At 43.6% G+C, this 21,345-nt stretch overlaps 1 protein-coding gene across 1 annotated transcript in view; it reads right to left on the bottom strand.

Annotated features, from left to right (window-relative positions):
* Positions 1-6,442: 6,442 nt before the first annotated feature.
* Positions 6,443-21,345, bottom strand: part of LVRN (laeverin) — a gene marked incomplete at both ends in the record, with an annotated part of 37,841 nt that continues 22,938 nt past the window's right edge. The window contains 8 exons of the mRNA XM_084278253.1: positions 6,443-6,589; positions 8,020-8,095; positions 9,303-9,443; positions 11,446-11,616; positions 17,690-17,797; positions 18,396-18,490; positions 19,225-19,378; positions 20,661-20,716. Coding sequence (XP_084134379.1) covers positions 6,443-6,589; positions 8,020-8,095; positions 9,303-9,443; positions 11,446-11,616; positions 17,690-17,797; positions 18,396-18,490; positions 19,225-19,378; positions 20,661-20,716 — 948 coding nt within the window. The remainder of the gene's footprint in view (positions 6,590-8,019; positions 8,096-9,302; positions 9,444-11,445; positions 11,617-17,689; positions 17,798-18,395; positions 18,491-19,224; positions 19,379-20,660; positions 20,717-21,345) is intronic.

The raw sequence follows: 21,345 nt of genomic DNA, 5'->3' as shown, positions 1-21,345 counted from the left end.
GGGGAGGATCACCTCCTTCAACCTCCACACTTCTCCTGATGCACCCCAGGATCCCATTGGCTCTCTTAGCCACCAGGGCACACTGCTGGCTCATGGCCAACCTGTCATCAACCAGGACCCCCGGGTCCTTCTCTACTGAGCTCTTCTTCAGCAGGTCATCCCCCAGCCTGTACTGATACAAATGGTTGTTCCTTCCCAGGTGCAAGACTTTACACTTGCTTTTTGTTGAACCTCATCTGGTTTCTCCCTGCCCAGCTCTCCAGCCTGTCCAGGTCTCTCTGGATGGCAGCGCAGTGTTCCTGCGTGTCAGCCACCCCTCCCAGCTTTGTATCATCGGTGTACTTGCTGAGGGTGGATGCTATTCCCTCATCAAGGTCGTCAATGAAGATATTAAACAGGACTGGACCCAAGGCTTCAGTTTGGCAACCCAGGTAGGACCCTCCCTGCTCAGCTGCAGGATCCAGTAAGGAACAGGACTCCCTAGACATGCCCTGGGATTTGACAGAGGGACTCCTCACCCTGCTCGGCTCACTGCAGGAGCAGACAAGGACCATCCTCTGACTTTTAAGGTATTCTTTTAAATTTATTTGAGCTCTTGGTTTGGTGGATACCCATCTGTATCTGGTGTACTTGGGTATCTTGGTATTTGGTTTCTGGAGACTGGTCGTTTGGGGATACTGGAAGCCATTGGGACACGTCCCACACGAGTATCGTGTACCAGGTTACTAGTGCCTGATTGTATATACCTGGTATACAATAGGTACACCCCTCCCTTCTTAGCAGACTTTAGTCATAATTTCATTCCTTTCTTCCCCTCCATCACAGCACAGGGAGGGACAGGGAATAGGGAGTGGGGGTTTTCAGTCAATTCCTCCCATGTTGTCTTCCTTCTTAGCTGAAGCCTTCCATGCCCCCTTCCCCTGATGCACCATGGAGTCCCACGCACAGGAGACAGTCCTCCATGAACTCGCCAGAAGAGCCCTTTCTATCGGGAAGTCATCACCTCACCAATTGCCTTGGTGCAGCTCCCTTCCATGGGGTGCTGACCTTCAGGCCCACACTGCTCCAGCCTGGTCCCTCTGCAAACCTGCTGTGGCACGGGCTGGTCTCTCCATAAACTGTAGATGGTCTCTGCTCCCCATCAATATCCATGGCTGCAGGGGAACAACCTGCTTCACCATGGTCTTCTGCACGGGCTGCAGAGGAATCTCTCTCTCTGGCACCTGGAGAACCTCATTCTTACCCCCAGCCCCTACTTCCCTGGCTTTGGTGTCTGCACAGTTTCTTACATCTTCTCACTCCCTTCTCTGGTGGCAAAATGCAGCTGCCAGCAGTTTTTTTTTCTCCTAAATGTCATTCCCAGAGGCACTATGACTATCGCCAGTTGGTTCGGCCTTTGTCAGCAACAACTCTGGCCTTGAATTGGCCGATGTTTACTCTCTGGGGCCTGCAGAGAGCTTCTACATGCTTCTTGCAGAAGCCACCCCTGCAGACCCCTCCTTCTCCATTAGAACCCAGCCACACAAAACTACGACCCTCAAATAGACCTCAATTGGCAATGTAAGGGCAAATTATTTATAGCTCTCTGGGCCCATGACACTTTAGGCCATCAAAGAAGAGATGTCACATATAGATGAGCTCGTGATCAAGGGGTGGATTTGACCACAGACATTATCCCACGGGTCATCCATGAATATGAAACATCTGCCTCGATCAAGCAAGCCAAGCGGTGAAAGCCTCTGTGGTATGGAGGACAATGGCTGAAAGACAAATATGGAGAGGCCTGGCATACAGGCCTTGCCACAGACATGCCAAGGCAAGCGGTATGTGCTCACACGGCTGTGAAGCAACCACCAGCTGCCTAGAAACTTATCCTGTCTCCCATGCCACCACCTGCAACACCATCCTGGGTCTTGAGAAGCAAGTCCCCTGGCAGCATGGCACTCCAGAAAGAAGTGAGCTGGACAATGGGACTCATTTCCAGAACACACTCTTAGACACCTGGCCCAAAGCACACGGCATCAAGTGGGTATAATATATACCCTACTGTGCCCAAGCCTCTGGGAAAATCAAGAGGTACAATGGGCTGTTAAAACCTACACTAAAAGCAATGGGTGGTGGAACCCTAAAAAACTGGGATATGCATTTAGCCAAAGCCGCCTGGCTAGTTAACTTCAGGGGACCTACCAACAGAGCTGGCCCTGCCCAATCCAAACTCCCACGGACGGTAGAGGGGATAAAGTCCCTGCAGAGGGCATGAAAAACCTGTTGGGAAAGACAGTCTGGGTTGTTCCTGCTTCAGGCAAAGGCAAACCCATTTGTGCTTTTGCTCAGGTGCCTGGGTGCACTTGGTGGGTGATACGAAAAGATGGGGAAGTCCAGTGTATACTCCAAGGGGATATAATTTTAAGTGAAGACTGCCACTAAATTGTTCATGTGTAACATAAATTATGTTATGAATCTCCCAAATACTCTGAAAATTTAAGATTCAGACATAATGTAGATGGTTTGGAGAAAGGGGTGGATAATGTTCTGGTTCTGGCCAGGCCAGAGTCAACCTCCCCAGGCAGCCAGCACAGGTGAGTTGATTATATTTAAATATAATATGCAAATATATCTAATTTCTTTTGCTGAATCTTTCTTTTCTTTGTGAAAGCCCCTGTGCCACAGAGGAAGCGGGTGGCTAGTGTGAGGCAATCAACCGCACGCCTCAAGACTGCCTCTGTTAGGCAAGAAAGAAGGGTAGTTGCTGTAGGTGATTCCCTCCTCAGGGGGATGGAGGGCCCCACATGTAGACCTGGCTCTACACGCAGGGAGGTGTGCTGCCTCCTTGGAGCCCGGGTCAGAGACATCACCAGAAGCCTCCCAGAGCCGGTGAGATCCTCTGACTGCTACCCATTATTGATAGTTCAAGCAGGCAGTGATGCAATCACAAAGTGCAGCCTGCGAGCTATCAAAAGGGAATTCCGGGACCGAGGGCACTTTGTTGAGGGAGGGGGAGCTCAAATAATATTTCCCTCTATCCCTATTAGTGGGATGATGGGTTCGGAGCAGGTTAGGAGAACCCAGGAGTTGAACGAGTGGCTGAAAGGCTGGTGCCGGCATGGGAACTTTGGGTTTTTTGACTAAGGGACGATGCACTCAGCTCCTGGCATGATGACTGTTGACAGGGCTCACCTGTCCCCAAGGGGAAAGCGGATCCTTGCCCAGGAGATGGCAGGGCTCATTGAGCAACCTTTAAACTAGTTAGGAAGGGGGAAGGGGACATCACGAAGGCTGCTGGGGTCAGGCAAGTGTTTTGGGAGACACGACGAGAGTTGATGGCGGAAGAAGGTAAATGCCAACAGCACAGGGACGGACTTGGGGATGTTGTTCCACGTGATAGTAGGGAAAATACTGTGGATTGCTCTGAGGACTCATCAGTGGAGCCACCATTGCCCATCCCCTGTTGAGGATACCTGCATCTGCTGCCCCCCTAAAGTGCCCATATATGAATGTAGCATGGGTAATAAACAGGAAGAGTCAGAGATCTTCATGCAGTCGCAGGGCCACGATCTCACTGCAATCACAGAGCCGTGGTGGGACAGCCTGGATGACTGGCACGCTGTCATGGGTGGCTGTGTGCTTTTTAGGAAAGATAAGCTAGAGAGGTGACGTGGAGGAGTTGCTCTTTATGTGAGAGAGCAGCTAGAATGTATTGAACTCCACCTGGGAAAGGATGATCCATCAGTTGAGAGGTTGTGGGTAAGAATCCAGGGGCAGGCTAGTGTGAGTGACACCGTTGTGGGTGTGTACTACAGGCCCCCTGATCAGGAGGAGCGAGTTGATAATGAATTCTACGCAGCTAGAAGTAGCCTCGAGATCCCAGGCGCTGGTCCTTATGGGGGACTTCAATTACCCAGATATTTGCTGGGCAAGCAACAGGGCCAGTCACATGCGGTCTAGACAATTTCTGCAGTGTGTAGAGGACAATTTCCTGCTACAGATGGTGCAGCAACCTACAAGGGGAGAGTGGGTACTGGACCTTGTTTTAACCAACAAGGAGGGACTCATTGGGGAAGTGAAGGTCGGGGGCAGCTTGGGACAAAGTGACCATGAAATGGTTGAGTTCAAGATCCTGAGTGGAAGAAGCAAGCCAAAAAGTAAGATAGCTACCCTGAATTTTAGAAGAGCAAACTTTGGTCTCTTCCGCAAACTAACAGGGGCTATCCCGTGGGCTACACTGTTAGCAGGTAAGGGAGCCTGTGAGAGCTGGCCAGCATTTAAACAGTGCTTCTTCCAAGCCCAGGATCGGTGCATCCCTTTGAGGAAGGTGTCGGGAAAGAGAGACAGAAGACCTGTGTGGATGAGCAGGGAGATCAACAACAAACTCAAAGGGAAGCAGAAGGTCTGTGAATTGTGGAAAAAGGGTCTGAGCACCTGGGAAGAATATAGGAATGTTGTCAGGGGCTGTAGGGATGCCACTAGGAAAATGAAAGCCCACCTGGAAATGAAACTGGCAAGGGACATAAAGGATAATAAAAAGGGGTTTTTTAGATACGTAAATAGTAAGAGGATGACCAGGGATAATGTGGGTCCCTTGCTGAACGAGGTGGGTGTCTTGGTGACAGGGGATGCTGAGAAGGTGGAGATACTGAATGCTGCCTTTGCTTTGGTCTTCAATTCAAAGGCCCCCCGGGACCCACAGACACTGGAAGAAAGTAAGAGAGTTTGGGAAATGAAGAGCTTCCCTCTGGTTGAGGTGGGGGAGGTCCAGGAGCGGCTCAAAGGGATTAACACACACAAATCCATGGGCCTGGATGGGATGCATCCACATGTGCTGAGGGAGCTGGCAGAAGTGATTGCTTAGCCACTCTCTATCATCTTCGACAGGTCTTGGAGAACAGGAGAAGTGCCTGGAGACTGGAGGATAGCCAATGTCAGTCCAGTCTTTAAAAAGGGCAAGAAGGAGGATCCCAGCAACTATAGGCCAGTCAGCCTCACTTCTGTCCCTGGAAAGGTGATGAAACAGCTTGTTCTGGATGCCATCTCCAAGCAATTGGATGAGAAGAAGGTCATGAGGAGTAGTCAGCATGGATTCACCAAGGGGATATTGTGCTTGACCAATCTCATAGCCTTCTATGATCTCATCACCAGCTGGGTAGGTGGAGGGAGAGCAGTGGATGTCATCTACCTTGACTTCAGCAAGGCCTTTGATACTGTCTCCCATGACATCCTGATAGCAAAGCTGAGAGAGCTTGGGATAGATGAGTGGACAGTGAGGTGGGTTGAGAATTGGCTATCGGACCCAGCTTAGTGGATCAGAGTCTGACTGGAGACCTGTGACTAGCCGTGTTCCCCAGGGCTCGGTGTTGGGTCCAGTCCTGTTTAGTATCTTCACTGACGACCTTGATGAGGGAATAACATCCACCCTCAGCAAGTACACCGATGATACAAAGCTGGGAGGAGTGGCTGACACGCAGGAACACTGCGCTGCCATCTAGAGAGACCTGGACAGGCTGGAGAGCTGGGCAGGGAGAAACCAGATGAGGTTCAACAAAAGCAAGTGTAGAGTCCTGCACCTGGGAAGGAATGACTGCTTGTATCAGTACAGGCTGGGGGATGACCTGCTGGAGAAGAGCTCTGTGGAGAAGGACCTGGGGGTCCTGGTAGATGACAGGTTGGCCATGAGCCAGCAGTGTGCCCTGGTGGCTAAGAGAGCCAATGGGATCCTGGGGTGCATCAGGAGGAGCGTGGCCAGCAGGTTGAAGGAGGTGATCCTCCCCCTCTACTCTGCCCTGGTCAGGCCCCAGCTGGACTATTGTGTCCAGTTCTGGGCTCCCTGGAATAAAAAGGACAGGGATCTCCTGGAGAGAGTCCAGAGAAGGGCTACGAAGATGATTAAGGGCCTGGAGCATCATCCCTATGAGGAAAGGCTGAGTGAGCTGGGGCTGTTCAGCCTGGAGAAAAGAAGACTAAGGGGGGACCCTATTAATTTTTATAAATATCTTAAACATGGGATGCAGGGGGAAATGGCCAGTCCCTTTTCAGTGGTCTGTGGAGACAGGACAAGGGGCAATGGCTGCAAGTTGGAGCACAGGAAGTTCCGCAGCAACATGTGGAAGAACTTTTTCACAGTGAGGGTGACAGAGCCCTGGAATGGGCTGCCCAGGGAGGTGGTGGAGTCTCCTTCTCTGGAGATATTCAAGACCCATCTGGACGCTTGTCTGTGCAATATGAGCTGGGGAGCTGCTTTGGCAGGTGGGTTGGACCCGATGATCTCTCGTGGTCCCTTCCAACCCCTGTGATTCTATGATTCTATAATTATTTTAGCCTGAATTTCCAGTTAAGAAGGCAACCACGGGACTCATAAAAATGTGCTTTACCTTTAATTACATCTTAAAATGAATACCAAAATGCTTGTGAATCACACTCTAAAATATACTGGAAATCTTTTTCCGAGTCAATCATCTACATTTTTCTGTAACCAGTTGGCAACTTTGATTAGCAGTTCCTTCCTTTCCATGTTTTCCAATTTTGTGAACTCCAGCATTAGAGTAGTAGCCTCTCTCTCGTCCTCTTCCAGTGTAGCATTATAAAAAACCTGCAACTGAAGAAATAAACATGTAAACTTAGTTCACAGGATTTCACTTGCAGCAAGCATGTACCTGATGGATGCTTTAGACAGAAGTGGGGGGGGGAGGGCAGAGACTAAGGAGGGGATAAGACAAGTTACTGATTAACACTAAGGTGGGAAGAGATCTTGCGCACCAGGAATGTGCCCTTTTGCCACCCCTCTGAAAATCCTTTCAAATGCAGCCAACTTCAGTCATACTGGCAGAAACACACAATGTCTAGGACTAGTTGGGTAGGAGAATTTTCTTGTGCTGCCTGTTCTACAATCACAGCACAAGAAGTCTTTCCTATCAGTCTAATAAGCATAAGGCAAGAGGCGACCGAAGAATAGTGAAAAAATATATGGGGGAGTGGGAAATGAACAAGAGGATAAACAAGATAATTGTCCAGCATGACAACCAGCAACCTCACTTTTTGTACATTTTCTATAGACATGGCAAAGGTGACCTCTATAGATGTATTTTAAACAGGAAGATTGAGACAGCTTTGATAATCTTTATTTGGACTTGGTTTCTAATCTAAAATTAATTGAAAGGCTGGCACTGGGCTATTGCTTTTGCCATCCCAGTGGATTAACTTGTCCCTAAAGGACAACAGGTGAAAAACTCACAATTCATGAATGAGAGAGGCTTCCTTCACTTTAGGAGCTAACACTCTGAATTACTCTCCTTACTAACCATCCCTTCTCAGTTACTTGCTGCATGCACACATCAATCAACAGCAAAAAAGGGGAAAAAAGATTTTCATGTAATGATAGATGCTAGCTGTGGATCACATGCAGACATCATAGAAGCTGAGCTGCTGAGAAAAGAAAGGAAAGTTTTGGGAAAGAATCTAGGGAGACTTGGACTGGAGGCAAAAAACCAAGAGAAGATTATGAAACAAGCAGTAATAGTTATTAATTTGTCCCAGGAACTAACATCTGTATTATTATAGGGAATGAAATAAGACAGACTGCAGCCACCAACCACAGATTTCTACCCTTCAGCAGTTTTCCCAAATCCCATTCCCTTTTTCCAGAAGTGCAGCAGCCCAGTTAGAAAGTATTGTTCATTGGCTGATCTGGGCAGCTGGAATAACCGTGTCACACATGCAGACCATCTGTTCGGCACACGAACAGGCTTCCTCGTACATTGCAACCTCACAGAGCAGGACAACATCCACCCCTGCACAAGAGCTCCCCTTCGTGCCATGTTTGACAGCCAACTGCATACAGAGACTGCGGAGATAGGGGTGCATGTTCGTATGTTTATTTTGCAAATGAGAAAATACCCTTTCTCTCAGTCTCTCAACACAGCAACATTATACAATTCAGTCTATGATTTCTTTAAAAAACCAAGAGATTTAAAAACCTCTATTTACAAACAGGCAATAAAGTTGAAACAAACTGCTGCTTTGATTTACCTCTTGGATCTGTACATCTGTATTGACAAATCTTCCCATGACTTTTAACACATCATGTAATAAATCCTTCCCATATCTGTAAAATTGAGACAAAAGTCCTTCAACCAGCATATTAGCAAATATACTAAATTTCATCTCATTTAAAAATAGTCCCACTATTTACTTATTATTAACCACTTTAGACATACCAACTAGGCTGAAGTTTGCAATTCTGTACTTTTTTTTCCCCTTTTAAAGAAATATTCAATATAGACATTTGAGCAGAATTAAGCAAATTACCCTTCATTTTAATTTCCCACTAAGATCTGGTATTTCTAATTCCATAACATGAATTCTTTGCTTAAAACAGATAATCTGTGTGAGCCCATACAGCCAAACTGAGCTACAAAGGCTAACTAGTAATGGTTCTGGCAACTTGGTGTCTCTGCTGGTATCTTGAGAAGGGTGTATTAATTAATGTTCACACTATTCTTTTAGTTTTAAAATAATGGGTCTGTTTCCCAGCAAATTTCTCATCAGTATGGAACACAGAAAGAGCTGTAAGGGAACAAGTCGGTGCAACACAAACCTGCTACAACCTGCCTTTTCTAACATAGCAATACAGATACCCATTTGAATGCTCCTCAATGTCTGGTATTAGTTATGTTGCCACTAATAGCTCCTGATGGACTCTTCTGCAAAGGCAGCAGGAATGTACTGTCACAGCTTTTCACCAATGGTAAGGAGAGAGGGAGGAGCCTTGGAACAGACAGCAAAATACTTGGCTCCGCTCAAGACAGGCAGCCCAAGCTCACCTGCAGTTTACCTGCATCAGTGCAGATCAGCTGGAGATGGGTTAGGACTTAAATCAGGGACTTCAGTTGGTCCTTACAGTGCTTGTAAATCTGTGTGCTCCAATCCCCCATCTCTCCATACTCTCTTTGGAAAAGTGTTTGCAATCTTATTCCAGCATTTTACACCCACACTTACAAAATCCTAGTGGATAAACCCATTTCTAGATTGAGATTTCCAGGAAATTTAACACATAAAAGCACCAAAACACTCATGAACTTACAAATTTTTGAACCGTTCTGTGTCTGACATGAAGCTTTTCTTGGACATTAAGACCTGATCAAAGTTGAATCTTCTGAAAACTGTGCTCTGCATACTTAAGGAATTGAATCAGTTATTACAAAAGATCCCTATGTAAGGAAAATCTGCACCTAGATTTTACAGCTGAAACAGAAAGATGAAAGCAAACAGCCACAGACAAAAGGGAACCCAATGATGGTTGCTTAACATACCTTTCCCTTAAAAGTGGCCAATTTTCTGTAACAAATTCCCAGGCTATACGGTGCCCAATATCCTTAGTCACCACATATAAAATGATGATTGAAGTACAATTGGAAGAAAATAATGTATCACCGAGTCCATACTGCAAGTACCTGTTAGAAAAGAAGGTGATAACTGTACCTATCACTTGCTGTTTAACTCTGATGATCTGGAACTATCATCCAGTTTGGGAAAATTTGTCTTAACAAGTACCAGAATGTGGAAGGTTATACCAAAATTGGTGTCACTCTGAGTTGTGTATTCCTCGGGTTTTGCCCATATGTTGGTGTGCTTGGACACTTACTTGTCACTTCTCAGTAAAATGAATGTGCAGCACCTTCATTTTGGTGGATATATATGCTTTTGTTAGACAAAACTGCTTTGTTTCTGGAGACTCACTTTGCAGTGACAGAGATGGAGCCTAGAGAGTCATGCAGCTGCAAGACACTGTTATGCAAATGAGACCTCTTTATACCCCTATAACAAGACCAAATAACAAGGAGTCTTAGATGCCTTCATGGGAGCTTAGGCATGATTTCAGAAGTATTTAATAAAAGACCTGCCAGTGATGACAGTGGCAGGATCTTGAAAAAGTAACTATTCTCTTTGTTGCCTCACTGTATTACCTTGCATGCTCCTACTTTCAAGTAGTACTGTTAAAAAGTATTACCTTCTCATGGTGTCTTGCAGGCAGTTGCTTTCTGAGTAGGTCTCTTAACAGAATGACAAAATACACTGAGGGCCAGGCAAAGTCTCCTCTTACCCCAAAAGACTTTCAGGAGAGCATTTAGAAAAAACAGAGGCACTACTGAGGCACAGGGAAGTCATCACAACTCCTTGAGCTTGTCAAGGACTGCTGCTAGCCTCTGTCAGTGACAAAGTCAATAAAGGACCATAAGTTAGGTGGAAATCCGCATAGCTGATTGGACATCTCTTTGCAACCTATCTTGACTCTCAGGCATATTTGGTCTGACTTCTCAAATGAAGATCATCACAAGAGCATATGGTTGGTAGAAGCATCTCTGCAATGTTTCTAAAAGTTTTAGACCCCTTTATGCCAGTTCTTGGATGTTTATGCCAGTCTTGGATGTTTAGGCCAGTTCTTGGATGATCATTCTTTAGGCCACCACTGGCAAATTTCTGTCCTTTGGTGAATCCTTTAGGTAACGTGGACATGACAGATTAGAGAATCCAATATCTTTCTACTGATAAACTGAAACGATTTTATATGGATGCCAGTGAAAGGTAATACAGTATTCCAAACTGTGTTCTGGAAGTGTTTGGACAAGACTCTTAGATATGTGGATAGATATATTAACATTGGGGTTGCCCTACATGCAGTCAGACTAAGAATCAATGATCTTTGTGAACCCCTTCCAACTCAGGATATTCTATGAGTCTATGAAGCTGGAAATTTAAAAAAAAAAATAATGCAGTGTGAGTCTGCACTTCAAATGGTGAACAGTTTGCTAGTAAGTCTGTTTTCATTTTTGCCCTTAACCTGGGTGATTTGATCTCCATGCAGAAGCTAAATAGACTGTGACACTTTAGTTTGTAAACAAAATAATCCTGGGAGAAGGAGTATGGGAAAATTATATCAAATCATAAATGGCAGTGGAAAATGTCAGAGCAAATTGTGATGATTACTGTTTCTTACAGAGCAGAGAGTAAGGGCAGCTAGTGGGTTTCAAGATAAAATATAACACAAAATAGGTTTAAAACCAGACAAAAGGAAGCATGTTTTCATATAAAATGCAATTATATTATGGGATGTGTCACCATAGTCTGCTATAAAGCCTGGAGGTATAGTTTTAGTTCAAAAAGGTCTCTATATAAGTTGACAGAATACAGGCCCAGTGTTAGACATGTCATACTAGCTCAGGAAATCCTTTTCTGAGTGATTACGAGCATCTGGAATGTCATTACAAGCAGAAGGATCATTTGTGTTTCCCTTATCATACTTTCTCCATAAGAAAACTCTTAAGAGTCTTACAGTGGACTCTTAAGACACATGCTTCTGGGGCAGGCAAACCTCCATCAGGCTTGCACAGTACAGTATTTGTGTTCTCATGATTGACTTCTATGTACACAAAGATATACTTTGATCAAGGTCACCTGTAAAGTAGCCATGATTCTCTGGCACAGCTCATAGCAGAGAGCAGGATGTCTTTATCTTCCTTGGTGGAGTCAGTATGGTTGTACATTTCCCATGCAAAATTCCATTCTTTTTCACTTCCCACTGCAACACCATAGCAGCAGACAGTTCTTCTAATTAAAGAGGGAATTCTGCAAAGCAAAATATGATTTTGTTGTAAAATCAGAACCAGCAGTTAATGCATCACTGAAAACAAATGATTATTTACAGTTAAAAATGTACAACAAAGGAAAGATAAAACAGCAATCTAAGTAAGGCTAGGAAATTTGATTTATTTGTGACTTAAACGTTTTTAAAGGATGCAGTTTAAAAGGAAACAAAAAATGTTTTTTAAAACAGTTGGGTCAAGCTATTTTGCATAATTAACAGTGTCAATGTCACTCTTTTGCACCACAGCCTAGGACACGGATCACGACATTAAAGGGGGTACAGCGTCATACAAGCATCATCCCAGACAAGCCTTTTCAAAGCTTCTTCAGTGGACATATCCAGCGGGAAAAGCCATGTGCAAAGCACACATGGAAACACAAAGGACATTTCTCCATGCAACATGCAGACTACTGTTACTTCCAGCCCAGCAGACAGTCCTCACCATGGTGAGGAACTTTGTAACAGAATCTAAATACAAACACTATCAATGTAACATTCCATGTCCAAAGGTTGAACAGAAAATTTCTCCCTTGCATTAAGGCATTGTCAGCCCTTTCCAATGATAGCAATGAATTTTACCATGCAGGCTATCTGAAAACAGTTTCAATTAATGGTGTTTTGGACTAATGCTCTGTAGGAGAATGGTTCCCATTGCTACAAATGAAATGTGGCACTTCCCAATGGCATACTATTACTCTGCTTAGTGTTACCTATGACCAAGACTGTAAGCAGAAGTTTCAATTCGATCAAGGCATAGACTGGAAAAAACAGGCAAGATTCTGGTTACAAAAAAGCATTCTTCAGGCCCAAAACCAGAAGCAGGAAATTCAAACTTAAATAAAATTTGAGAAGAATTCCTCAGAGTTTCACTGGACCATCCCAGAGAAAATGGGAATGATATCAATAGAAAGAGAGACAATATTAATCAAAAGAAAGGCTATATGTCAGCAGTCATCAAAGCAAAAGGTAGAGAGAAGTAATCTATAAACTTTGGAAATTAAGAAGGACTAGTGACAGTGAGAGAGTTGGGTGTTCTCAATACTGCTTGTTAACCAGCAAAATGCAGGGATTTTGACAGTCCTGTTGTGGGTGGGGAATTGCACTGGCATAATAACAGAAAGTGTGGCCAAGTTTTATATTTTCTGCCAAAACTAATTTGGGTTCATTTACCTGGATTTGTGCTGGAACATAGGAGATTTGACACCAAGAATGATGTTTACTGAGATTTGAGTGGTTTTGTCAAGGTAAAGAATAGTTCTGTGAGGAAACCTTTCATGACAGATTTTACTTGAGTTACAGGGTTGAGTAGTTTAACAATCATTTCATAATACTGCAGAAAGAGGTGACAGCATAGTAGTAACAGGTTATACAGCTAGTTAAAATCTTCTTTACAAGAAGCTTCATGAAAAGCTACTTGGGCTAAAATACAACTATTTTGGTACTGCAACTGTTCCAGTAGTTTCAAGAAAAAGTTGGTTCCTGAATGTGAAGTTGTGTGTGAAGGGCAAAGAGAGAAGCTCTGTGTCTCTTTTGGCTGCAGCTCTGAAGTTCAGGCCAAGTGCAAGGTCCTGCATGTGGGTAGGTCAGTGCAATCCCAGGCACAACTACAGGCTGGGTGGAGAATGGATTGAGAACAGCCCTGAGGAGAAGGATTTGGGGGTGCTGATTGATGACAAGCTCAGTATGAGCCGCCAGTGTGCACTAGCAGGTCAGAAGGCCAACTGTGTCCTGGGCTGCATCAAGAACAGTGTGACCAGCAGGTCAAGGGGAGGGATTCTGGCCCTCTACTCTGCTCTGGTAAGACCCCACCAGGAATACAGCATCCAGCTCTGGAGTCCCCAGTACAGGAAAGACATAGAGCTGTTGGAGCGAGTCCACAGGAGGCCACAAAGATGATCAGAAGAACTCTTCTATGAAGAGCACCTCTCCTCTGAAGACAGGCTTAGAGAGTTGGATTGATGGGCAGAGGCCAGTGGGATGAAGTTCAACATGGCTCAGCACCGGGTCCTGCACTTTGGTCAGAACACCACCAGACAATGCCACAGGCTTGGGACAGGGTGGCTGGAAAGCTGTACACAGGGAAAGGATCTGGGGGTGATGGTTGACACTCACCTGAACATGAGTCAGCAGTGTACCCAGGTGGCCAAGAAGGCCAATGGCATCCTGGCTTGTATCAGGAATAGAGCAGCCAGGCAGGACCAGGGAGGTGATCATCCCCCTGTGCTCAGCTTTGGTGAGGCCACATCTCGAGTACTGCGTTAAGTTTTGAGTCCTTCACCACAAGAAACACAGCGAGGCCCTGGAGCCTGTCCAGAAAAGGACAACGAAGCTGGTGAAGGGGCTGGAACCCCAGTCGTATGAGGACCAGCTCAGGGAACTGACCCTGTTTAGTCTGGAGAAGAGGAGGCTCAGGGGAGACCTTATTGCTGTCTATAACTACCTGAAAGGAGGTTGTGGTGAGCTAGGGGTCAGCCTCTGCTCACAGATAAGGAGCAATGGGACAAGAGGGAATGGCTGCAAGTTGCGCCAGGGGAGGTTCAGGTTAGAAATCAGGAGCCATTTCTTCTCAGAAAGAGTGGTTAGGCATTGGAAGGGCTTGTCCAGGGAGGTGCTGGAGTCACCATTCCTTGAGGTGTTCAAGGAAAGGCTGGATGTGGTCCTTAGGGACATGGTTTAGTAAGTAATATAGGTGGTAAGGGGACAGTTGGACTAGGTGATCTTGGAGATCTCTCCCCACCTTAATGATTCTATGATTCAGCCTGGAGAAGATACGGCTCCTCAGAGACCTAATTACAGCCTAAGAATACTTACAGGGTCTTACAGGAAAGTGGGAGAGGAACTGTATAGTGACGGGACAATGGGTAATGGCTTCAAACTGAAAGAGGGTAGTTTTAGATTAGACGTTAGGAAGAAATTCTTTACTAAGAGGGTGGTGAGGCGTCGCAACAGGTTGTCCAGAGAGGTTGTGGAAGCTCCAACCCAGGGGCATTTAAGGCCAGGTTAGATGGGACTTTGGGCAACCTGGGCTATGGAGGGTGTCCCTGTCCATGGCAGGGGTGTTGGAACTAGTTGATCTTTGAGGTCCCTTCCAACCCAAAGCATTCTATGATTCTGTGATTCTGTGATTCAAGGCTGGGAGGACTATTGGACATTGGTCCACTGGTGACATCCATGGTGGCCCTGCAGTGGTTTATGTTGTATAGTTCACAAAGTCCACTGTGGTTTAGAGGAGCTTTGGAGCTTACAGTTATGTTAGAGGAGGGGTGGGGCTTGATATATATAAAATCTTGATATTTTTTCTGGGAGTGGGTGTGTGGTTTGAGAATGCTAAGTGTGAAGTGCTGCACATGGGACATAACAACCCCATGCAACACTACAGGCTTGGGGAAGAATGGCTGGAGAGCTGTCAGGCAGAGAAGGGCCTGGGGGTGTTGGTTGACTGCAGGCTGAATATGAGCCAGCAGTGTGCCCAGGTGGCCAGAAAAGCCAATGTCATCTTGGCTTGTATCAAAAATAGCGTGGCCAGTTGGCCAGTAGGTCTAGAGAAGTGATTGTGCCCCTGTACTCGGCATTGGTGAGTCCACACCTTGAGTACTGTGTGCAGTTCTGGGCTCCCCACCATAAGAAGGACACTGAGGTCCTCGAGCAAGTGCAGAGAAGGACAACCAGGCTGGGGAAGGGGCTGGAGGGCAAATCCTGTGAGGAACGGCTGAGGGAGCTGGGGATGTTTAGTCTGGAGAAGAGGAAGCTGAGGGGAGACCTTATCACCACCTACAACTACCTGAAGGGAGGTTGTAGAGAGGTGGGTGATGGTCTCTTCAGCTAGGTGACAGGAGATAGGACAAGGGGAAATGGCACAAAGCTGTGCCAGGGCAGGGTCAGATTAGATGTTAGGAAAAGATTTTTTACTGAAAGAGTTGTCAGGGCCTGGAACAGGCTGCTCAGGGAGGGAATTGTGTCACCTTTTCTGGATGTCTTTAGAAAAAGGGTATGTGAGGTGCTCAGGGATATGTTTTAGCTTTGGACGGGAACTGTTGGACTTGATGATCTTAAAGGTCTTTTCCAACCTTGTGATTCTGTGAGACAAATGGCCTGCCAGGATTCTCTCATTTTGGGATCTAGGGAAGATGAAAAAACTACTGGGAAGAAGGGTGGATTAGTTTGTGTCATTTTCCTAGAGTTAATGCAGAAGGGACATAGTGATTTTTCAACTTTTGAGGACAACTGCAGTGTATGGTTACTTTTACTAAATAATTAGAATATACAGGAACATCGTCACTTGCCCGAGACTAATCTCCTTCTTTCATAAGAAGACAAGTCCGTAACATGACCACAGAGAATACATTAATTTAACTAGCTCCACTTTGCTCCTACAAGCACAAAAAGTAAAACCGAAGATCTGGCTGGGAATCATAGCTCTTGGCTTGTTACCTCCATGCATCATTATCAAGTCCAGTTAAGTTCTGCCAGGAACTGTTTGAAAATGTTCAGCTGAAAGTTGATCACCTTACTGAAAGGGGAAAGCATTACTCCCTCACACAGATGTGAGAATCCCTGTGGGTTCCACATGTGGCAGAACTGCTGTAGAGTGCTTGTATGAATCCTGCTCTCGTAATGGAGAACACAAGAGCGCCTAAAGGGATCTGAGAAACAGGAGTCAAAAGTTTATTGTGCTCTTTTCCTTTTCTACACAGCATCTGAAAAGCCTCCTCTTTAACTAAACAGAAACCATGATCTGTCCTTTGAAACCTAAGGAAGTTTCCTGTTTCATATGGTATTTTTCCTTAAAACACAACCACTTTTTTCACTCAATAGAATTCATAGTTGCATTTCTTTCCACACTTAAAGCTGTATGAAGTTGGAGGCTGTGAAGTCCCTTTGAACTTATCTCAGTGCCAAAGCATAATGTGATTAATCTTCTCCATCTTATTCAAATAACTAATACATTTCACAGACTTCTCAGCTCTTCAAGTCAGATAACGCAGGTATTCCACCAGGAGAAAAAAAAAGTCATCTATTATTAATAGGGAAAGATAGGTGACTATTTTGAAAACAGCCTGAGAATTCAGCACAGCATTGTTGCTTTTAGTGTGGGATTGTAAAAGTATTGTTCCTGGGACATAGTGGAATGAATTTAGACAATTTTAATTTTTCAGTTTAACACCAAAGTACAATTTAGCTTTTATGAGGGTGATCTTTACAAAAAAACCCACACACATAAAAATACCAGTTCAGTTTACTGAGCCAACTACATGTATTCACAGATACAAGCAATGACAAAATATTTATTACAAAAATAAAAATAATAATAAACTTTAAATTTTCACTCACCAGCGCCAATATTATTTGACTATTGCATAGAAAAACATAAAAAAAAAAAAAGAGGGAGGAAAAGAGAGTAAGAATTTCAATACATTATAAATTTTCTTTCACAATGCAATACTTGAATTCAGAATCTCTGGTCCTGGTGGAGCCCCGTCTCCACCCTCACAGACCAGAAAACTGACCTCTAGGTTCCAATATCAACATAAGAACTGACAGGTGTTCCCAGCACCTCTTCAAGTGAACACTGAACATGCAAGACAACCTGATGGGCTCACCACAGGCAGATGCCTGTATCGTACAAATGTTGTTTCACTCTGTTTTGCTAAAAGAGGCTTAGAAACTGGGCACATGTGATAACCCCAAGGTTGTACTGCAGCAAAGTGACTGGAGAATTTGGGATATTAGCTCTATTCTGGGGTTCACCTGTTAGATGGCTAACAGATTTTGGTCTTCATAGCAAAAAAATCTGCATCCTCAAGCCTGTAAAGTCTGTGTAAAAGCAATATAATTAAGAAATCAACATGAAGTTGGGATGTGAGGGAGAGGAGAGGGCAGAGGGGTATGGCTTAAATTTTATCATTCTAGGGAGAAAGAAGAGCAGTGTAGAGTAGCGTTTCTCATTCTGCTCATCCCCTCCACCTCCCCCCTCCTTCCACCCCAGGTAAGAGCCCATTAGCTTTCCACCTCCCTTAGGCATGCACACCTCTAAAAGCATGTTATCATTCTTACTTGTACTCAGGATTGTCCATCCACTTAGCATACAGTTCAGAGGACAGGGTCAAACAGTCTTGAAGGCCCAGCCAGCACACTGTTGCAAGAAATTTTTCCAAATACACTCTTGAAGGGAAGCCAAAATAACAAGAATAAAAGATTTGTATTCCACATTTGGAGTACTTGAGCTGTGCTTGACAAGCACAGTTTCAGCACATGATGCTGTTAACCCAGGAGAACCTCTACTACAAACAGTTGAGATTTAATAGAAATAAAAATTTTTAAAATATCAATAGTGGCTTCCCAACATGAATATTCATGGCTGTTTGTGAAGCCACCAATGTACTATAACTTTTCTTAGTTTTTTGTGTGTTTTATGTGGCAGTTTTAAGAGAATAGTTGCATCTAGTCCAAATCATTCTGACATTCAATACTCCAGCTTCAGTAGCCTCACAAAATGAGGTATTTCGAAGTTCTAGTCATTGATACATAAACCACATCTGAAGTTCATTGCTGTCACTTTTTCCACAGCTAGCAGCAGCCTATTGAGGCTGTTCTCCCATAAATAAAAGCCACCTCTCAGATCATTAAACTATCACTTTTTTGCCCACTAAATAGACTGAGATTATCCCAAACTATCATTGGAGGTGTCATCATAAATAACAGGCTTATAGACACTATAAATAACAATTCAATTACATTCAAACTAAAGCAGAATACTTACTGAGCAAAATAGTCATCTTCCAAAGCATCCACATTTTCACGAATAAAACAAGCATAGTAACGGTATATTGGCAACACTCTCTTTAAAAGGTATTTCTTTCGAAAGAAGGGAAAGAAAAATCACTTTAATTTAGATGCAAGTTTTTATTTTACTATATTTAGTTTATTTACTCAGATTTTTTTTTAATTACCACTAATTTTTTCCTGACAATGCATCATATTAAACACATTAAAAATAAAATATATAAACTGGGTCTAAAATTCAATACACCTGTACATCCACTCAAAGTGGGAAGCTACCATTTCACATCATTCGGACCTTTGAACTCATTATGAAAAAATGGTCATTCTCAGAGAAAGACACAGAAAATCAACTTTTTCTCATGTGCTTTCAACATAACCTCATTTTAAGACTTAAGTACAATTGTGGGATTGCACTGCAATCAAAAGTGAAATCTTCAAATACAAGTCAAGGAATTAAATAATACAATATTATCTCAGGCAGTTCAAGTATGGGAGAGAATTATTTGGTATCCAAACCAAGTTCCTTCTTTCTTCCTCTCCATGAGGATGAACTGGAAGGCAGTCACTACTGACTGATACCTTTATTTTCCAGATTCTCAGCTTTACAAAACACTAAGATAAGGCTTAATGTAAAGAATGCAAATAGATTTATGATTTACAATACAAATTGCTCATGATTCAATGATTTTTGTCATTGACTAATATATACAAATAAGTACCTCCTCCCATTAAAAAAAAACAAACAAAACATACAGCATTTAAGTCTGTTTAATTTTAATGGTCTAAATAACAAAAGAAGGTGATACCTTTAAAAGTGGATATACTTCATAGTTCTTCAGTGTACTTTCCAGGTTCTCAGGTACTAGGTTTAACAGTACCACATTCCATATGAAGAGTTCATCTTCTCTGGCAAGGTACTTTGTGAGTTCAAGCGCTGTTTCAATCTCAGTGTATCCAAACCTATTGGAAGATTTAAAAAAAAACCTCATAGCTGAGAATGTGTGTTCACATTAACTACCTACAAATTTCTGTTTATTTATGAAACTGACAGTAAAACATCAGGACACTGCAGGGACAGTGACCTAGAAAAGGCGGTGGAAAAATATAAGCAAATATAAACCAATGGTGCTGTTAAGAGCTGAACTCTCAAATCATATTACAGAGAACAGTGCCACTACCAAAGTAAGAGGACAATCCCAGCACTATGCAGACTGCATTCTGCTTGTGTTGGTGGGATACAGTACAGGCACAATTACAGCATGCATCAGGCTCACCAGAACAAAACAAAGGAAAATAACACTGCTTTGAGTTACAATGCATTTGTATCTTTTTATTGTGGGGCAACATCTTTTCATCACAGCTTCTCTGTGCAACACACATTATTGTAAAAACCAAACACTGTTCTTGGAATTAACAACTTCAGCATCTCATTTCTGTGCCGCAGTGTGGAATTAGCACAGAATTATTTTTTTCACAATAAAATTCAAGTTCAGGCCTCTCTTCTCAAGAACAGAAACCTTTATAGTGTTCTGACATAGAAGCACAGTTCCATACAGTGAAATTCTTCATTACATACTAGACTTGAGCTCTCAAATGTCTCCTCCTTGAAAAAGGACATTTGCATGAGAGGAGGAATGGGAATTTTCACTTCTTGCTCTCTGAACTACCTTCACATGCTCTGAGGGAGAGCAGTATGCTTGGCCAGCTCCTCCCTGAGGTCTCACATCAGCAGTGTCTGATGCTTTTGGGATCTATCATACGTTTGAGGCACAGACATAATTTATTGCTTCTTCAGCTCCATACAGGACCACTGACCTCTTTAGCACCACAGACATGAACAGCCAGGTCATCCACCAGCAAGGGAAATGAAAGAGGTATTAAGAGTGATGGAAGACAGCATAGCTGAGATAGCCCAGAATAAATTAAGGGAAATTGAGAGTGTTCATTCAGAATCTTTTGTCTGTTACAATAAATACAGGTTTTTCCCTAAAAAATTAATGACACTTTCCTTTATTTCAAATATTTCCTAAAAGTTGTAACAAAAATTAAAAGAAATTTTGAAAGAAATCACTCAGCACTGACAGAGGAATGGATCAAATGCTTATTTCCCCTGCCATTTTGTCGAAACACCTGTTGTACTTAGGAGGCACATATGAGTAGCAACAAACGAAGCAGAAGTAGCAGCGTTCAATGCAATCATGTAGTTTAATCATTTTCTATGACATATTCAAAACATACTTACTGTGTCAATGCAAAAACATCATCTATCAGCTGGAACCTGCTGACAGCGGGAATGGCCTGCAGAAAGCATTCATGTGGTGTTAAGAGATCTAAACACGTCATTAAGAGTTGAAAAAAGCTTTACTATGTTTCAGAAAGGTAAGACAAGTCCCTAAAACTTTTTTCTAAGCCAAAATGTTCTACAACAGACCATAAAATGGATCCTGCATTTTAAGCTGAAATTATATATGTGGTTTTGGGGTTGTTTATATATAAAAATAAATAAATATGCAGCTACAGCACATTAAGCACAGAATTTCAAGACCAACTGTACTTGCAGGCTGTAAAGAAAACTAAAATATGGAAATGCTACATTTTCTAAAAATACCCTAGTTATATCATTTTGGTACATTTTTTCCCTTTGAGGCACCAGTTCAGAACACATGCTCAGATCAGCCCAGAGCAGGATGCCTGGCATTGTCATGAATTAAACGACTGAAGCACAGCCTACAGCTTGTGGTCTCACGAGGACTGTTGGTCCCTCCTCCTCTCTTCCCTGCTGCCATGCCCCTTCGGTTCAGCCTCTGCTTTAATGAACTTTCCCACTCACTGGTGCCAAAATACAGCGCCAGGTCAGCACACACCTGATTTCCTGCTGGCTTAGATCTGCTGTGAAAGAAAATAATGCCTAGAAGAACGTGTGCCAC

This window comes from Gallinula chloropus (genome assembly GCF_964237585.1).
Source record: "Gallinula chloropus genome assembly, chromosome: Z".
Taxonomy (NCBI): Eukaryota; Metazoa; Chordata; class Aves; order Gruiformes; family Rallidae; genus Gallinula; species Gallinula chloropus.
The sequence above is the reverse complement of the archived record's forward strand: the minus strand, read 5'-3'. Positions and strand labels throughout refer to the sequence as shown.